This window comes from Triticum aestivum, chromosome 3D (genome assembly GCF_018294505.1).
Source record: "Triticum aestivum cultivar Chinese Spring chromosome 3D, IWGSC CS RefSeq v2.1, whole genome shotgun sequence".
Taxonomy (NCBI): domain Eukaryota; kingdom Viridiplantae; phylum Streptophyta; class Magnoliopsida; order Poales; family Poaceae; genus Triticum; species Triticum aestivum.
Window position 1 is genome coordinate 474,585,298 of NC_057802.1, and position 4,995 is coordinate 474,590,292.

Consider the following 4,995-nt stretch of genomic DNA (forward strand, 5'->3'; position numbering starts at 1 on the left):
CATTGAATAAGGTTGCTCACAAATCGGATGTAATAAGTGGGACGGAGGGAGTAAATATTATCTTCTTTTACAAAATATGTGACAATTCATACTACTCTCAGCTTCTGATGGTGGTATTCCTGTCGACAGATGACCTGAGCAACAAGGACCATGAATAATTAGACCCGGAGTAATGTTCCCCCGTTCTATTATGTCATTGGAAAACAACATTCATTTGAGTTTTTGACCCTGCAATCTATTTTGCAATTTCTTTGTTACTCACTTTGAATTGAACCCAAGAAACGTGTTTTTTTAGCGCATCAGGACTATAACCCAGTTACCTTGTTTTGGCTCTTCAAAGTTGTATTGCTTAACCATATCTTTTATTTCTTGGGAAACATGATTGTTTTAGCACATCAGATTTTATCTTTATTTTTTTTAGAAACACGGCTGTTTTTTAGTGCATCAGATAGTAACCTGTTAGGCTGTTACCAACTTACCATGCTTTGGCATCTGAAAGTAGTATTGCTGGATTATCTTTTTGCAAGATTAAAGGTGGCCTGTGCTGATCAGATCTCAGGTTTAAGAAACCTGTGGTTTATAGGCCAAGCTACACCTTCAGTAATATGGTCTATTCTAAAGATTATATCCATTGAAATTAATGTTAGTAGTGGTCATTGCTAGTGAAAAGTACTGATTAAACTCTATTGCTACCTATTCATGTTTTACCAAGTGCACAGCTCTTTCATTCTTCTGCTTTCAGCTTCTGGTGGTGACCCTGTACATAAATGACCTGACCAACCAAGCGAGTGAAAATTAGACCAACCCCCATCCATTTCGCCTTGGCGTTGCAAAGCCGTCACTGACAATTGTAAGATGGGAGTGTTACCATCAGCCCAAGGTAATAAATGTGCTTGTATTTGTAATCATCTTGAGAACCAGATCTCCATCTTGCACCCATCACTCTCCAACTAATGTGGAGGCATTGAACATGAGAGGGTTTCTGTGTGTCCTTGTGGCAGGGTTACGTCATTCCCAACCATTCCCTTTTTTAGTCTGTTCGAATACCAGAACCGCCTAAAGTGTAACACTGGCTGATTATTTCAAGGTCAATACATAGTCTTCCAGTTGACAAGATGCTCAGCAGAGAATGACATCGCTTAACTTCATCGCATCTTCTCCTTCACCATTTTTTTTCTTGAGATAAAAAGTTTTTTATTCTTCGAATTCCGTCTATTTTCTTGACTATTCATTGTTGAACCTTAACTTTTTATTTGGCAATATTTTGAATTTTTGGTACCCTCTTTCGATCAAAATTTGTGAACATGGATTTTTAGAGTGCATCTGGATTGTAATCCTGTTACCCTGTTTTGGCTTTTAAAAGTTGTAATTGCTGAAACATATCTCTGATGCAAGAGTGAGGACAGCTTGAGTTTATCAGACCTCAGGTTTGAGAAACTTGTGGTTTATATGCCAAGCGACATCATAAATGGTATCTTCGATTACAAAAACCGCATACATTCATATGAATTCTATGCACTATTGTATTGGTACTGAAAATATTAACTGAATTCTAGTGCTACTTAAGCTTTCTACCCTTTAACTTTTAAGTCTTGAGTATACATATCTTCATTTTCTTTTTTCGTACTTCTGGTGCTTATATATACTGCTCATGGATGACCTGAGCAACCAGGCAACCTTCCATCTACTTTATCCAGTTGTTGCAAAGATAGCATCCGGAAATGTAAGACCGAGCATTGCCATTAGCCCAAGGTAAATGCTCATTTGAGTATTGACCCTGCACCTCTTTTGCCATATCTTCTATACCCACTTCGAATCAAAATTTGGCAAATTTGAAGTGTTAGGTGCATCAAAATTGTAACTATGTTACAATTATTTTGGCTTTTGAAAGTTGTAATTGCTGAAACATATCTCTGATGCAATAGTGAAGACAGCTTGAGTTTATCAGATTTCAGGTTCAAGAAAACCTGTGGTTTATAGGCCAAGCTACACTGCAAATGTTATCTTCGATTATAAAATATACGACCATTCATCCCGCTCGCCAGCTTCTGTGGTGATATTTCTGTCCACAAATTACCTGAGCAAGCAGGCCCATGGAAAATCAGACTCGGAGTAACATTTCTCCACTCTACCTAAGACGTTGGAAAACAACATTTACGTTTGTAATCATCTTGAGAACTACTACCTCCATTCCTAAATATAAGACGTTGGGACAGTTAGACGTTGGGCCAGTTAGACGTTGGGACAGTTATATTTGGGAATGGAGGTAGTAGATAGTCTTCCAGTTAACATGATACTCAGCAGACAATGGCTCCCATAACTTTATCCTGGTCTTCCCCTTCACTAAGAATTATCTTCTTCTAATACTTTCTACCCTATAACTCTTGAGTGTACAGTACGGATCTTCATTTTTTTTTTCCTCAGCTCCTGTTGCTCATATGTCCTTCTGATGGATGGCTTGAGCAACCAGGCGATCAAAAAATTGACCGAGAACGGCAACCTTCCATCTACTCTATCCAGTTGTTGCAAAGACAGCATCTGGTCCTGGAAATGTAAGACTTTGCATTGGCACCAGTCCAAGGTAAATGCTCATTTTAGCATTGATCCTGCACTCTCTTTTGCCATCTCTTCTATACTCTTAGCCTCTTTTGATCGAAATTTGAGTAACTTGACGTGTTGTGTGCATCAAAATTGTAACTTCGTTACATGGTTTTGGCTTTGAAAGTTATATTGCTGAAACATATCTTTGATGCAAGATTGAAGACAGCTTGAGTTTATCAGACCTCAGGTGTAAGAAACCTGTGGTTTATAGGCCAAGCTACACCTTAAATTATAACTAAGATTACACAATCTATATCTTGATTTTATACAGTCTACATCTATATCGATGAAGCTCTTGCTGCTTTTTGATGTTTCACTCAGGGTGCACAGCTCTTTCATTCTTCTCTTTTTTCATTCTTGTCAGCTGCCGGTGGGGATATATCTTGCTCATAGATGACCTGAGCAACCAGGCCAATGAAAATTAAACCCAGAGCAGCAACCTTCCTCCATTCCACCTCTGGCGTTGCAAAGACGGCATTTGCGATTGTAAGACTGAGTATCGCCATCAGTGCAAGGTAAATATTCATCCGAGCTTTTGACCCTGCATTCTCCTTTGTTATCTCTGTGACCTTCTGTGCTTCGATCCTAGCCATCACCTTGATTTCCTCATTGTTTTGAGGTTTTTTGACCTTCCCAAGGCTTTTGAAGAACATGCCTTCGTTTTTCTCCTCTTCAATCCAATCTTCGAAGTCTTCTAACACCCTCTCGTTCATTTCTATCTCCTGCCTTTGCATTTCAGCTGTCTCCTCGTAGGACTGCATCTTGCTGTCGAGTCGCTCCATTATCTATCATATCAGAAATGCAATTCTCTGTCAGACACTAAATGAAGAAGCAATATGCTGTTTAATCCGTCCATGACAAGGGATGCTCACCTGGTCCCCAATTTGATCGAGCTCTTTCATGGCGTTCTGCCCAATCATATCAAACTCGGTGTCGGCATCCTTGGTGAACTTGGTCAGGTAAGCAGACCGCTCATCCAGGAAGTTTGTGATGCGGACCTTCTGCGTCTGAAGCATGGCGATTTTTGCAAGCACCTCCTGCTGGCGTTGGTCACCGCCGTGCGGCAGGGGAGCGTCGGATCCAGCATCTTCGGAGCTGCTCTTACAGATGGAAAATTTCCTCCTGCTTAGATGCAGTGCATGTCGGCGCGGGGAGGATCTGCGCGGCCAGGGAAGGGATGTCCGAACGGTGTGAAGAGTAAGCATCTCCTCTTGATTCTCTGGGTCTTTGGTGTGCTGCTGCTTTTGGTCTGCAGAGTAACCGTGGCGGAGTTTGTTTCTGCACCTCTCGTTTCCTGGAGCCTGGGAACGATATCCACGAAGCCACGCTGCTGTGCTACATGACAAGACCAAGTTGCCCCTTGCGTGCTGCGTGTTCACTCAGGTCCATTTCAACCCATGCCACTTTCCCGGGGAATTGGACCCTGCCTCGTCTCGGTTCCTATCCATTGAGCCAAGTAGTGCCAAGTAGTGCTTTGTGTGTAGCCACCGTGAAATCGATGGAATCCCACTATCTGCCGTGCAATCATGAACTGGGCTGAAACAGAGGTGCTAGCTGGGCCGCATCTACTTATGTTTTTTGTACAACGAAGAGCTGGGCTAGCCTACATTGAATGGCCACCTACAGCTAATCATTCGCCCTACGAAGCTATGGGCTATGGGCTATGGCCATGTCCACAGACACGAATTATTAGTTGATGAATCCATGTGGTCGTTTGGAGTTTTTTTTTCGGATAGAAGGTGCCACATACATCATCCAGCCGACAACTCTATACACTCAACCGATGCAACAAACTGCAGCACCAAAAACGACAGCATACATCCTTAGGTCTACATGATGCTCTCTTAGAAATTAGCACGGGACAACACAAACGACCACATGTGTGATTTGTTTTCATCTTTTTTTATTCTGCAATTATAGACTGAAAATGCTTCGAGCACCTAACCGTCGGTAGTGCGTTCTCGCAAGCTTTTTATTCACCTGTGAAATGGAAACGGGAGCTGCTGGTTGATGGTGCTTTTTAATCTGCCCATTAAGCTTGGAGCCTTATCCGTACTTGGTCCCGCTATTCCACAACTATCGCTTGCATCAATGAGGCAATCGAGCAAGAACTGAAGAAGATGCCGTCCTTGAGACTTTTAATGCCAGAACTTCTCTCTCCGGGTAATCCACATCACGCAGTTACTTTTCTCGAGCAAATTCCCGGAGTAGAGTTACGCGTCTGAGTGCTCATGAGCTGTACCCTTCCGTCCGCCCCACCACATGCGCCGTGTAGTCGAAAGCGCAGAAATGGCCTGCACGATCATGAGACCCGGTCTCGCGCCCATACCCGTCTGTACCTATCTGCCTACAGGAGTAATGACGCGAAGCAAACGAACATGCAGATGCCGGGGG

The 4,995-nt window shown here is 42.6% G+C and overlaps 2 protein-coding genes across 12 annotated transcripts in view; one reads left to right on the forward strand and one right to left on the reverse strand.

Moving 5' to 3' along the window:
• LOC123079781 (pentatricopeptide repeat-containing protein At3g09060) overlaps positions 1-4,329 on the forward strand; it is a 9,657-nt gene extending 5,328 nt beyond the window's left edge. For 2 of the 11 annotated variants that reach the window (XM_044502587.1, XM_044502590.1), the window contains exons 3-5: positions 743-880; positions 1,002-2,581; positions 2,966-4,329. The gene's annotated coding sequence lies outside the window, so the exon portion shown is untranslated. Of the gene's footprint in view, positions 1-129; positions 340-719; positions 881-1,001; positions 2,582-2,965 lie in introns of those variants that run through there. The other 9 variants (XM_044502585.1, XM_044502589.1, XM_044502591.1 and 6 more) reach the window with 7 other exon arrangements.
• On the reverse strand, positions 2,665-3,826 carry LOC123079784 (uncharacterized). Its single transcript, XM_044502596.1, has 2 exons — positions 3,474-3,826; positions 2,665-3,386 (listed from the first exon to the last, which is right to left on the reverse strand). Exons 1-2 carry the CDS (start codon positions 3,804-3,806, stop codon positions 2,937-2,939), a joined length of 783 nt encoding a protein of 260 aa, XP_044358531.1. The 5' UTR covers positions 3,807-3,826; the 3' UTR covers positions 2,665-2,936.
• Positions 4,330-4,995: the final 666 nt, after the last annotated feature.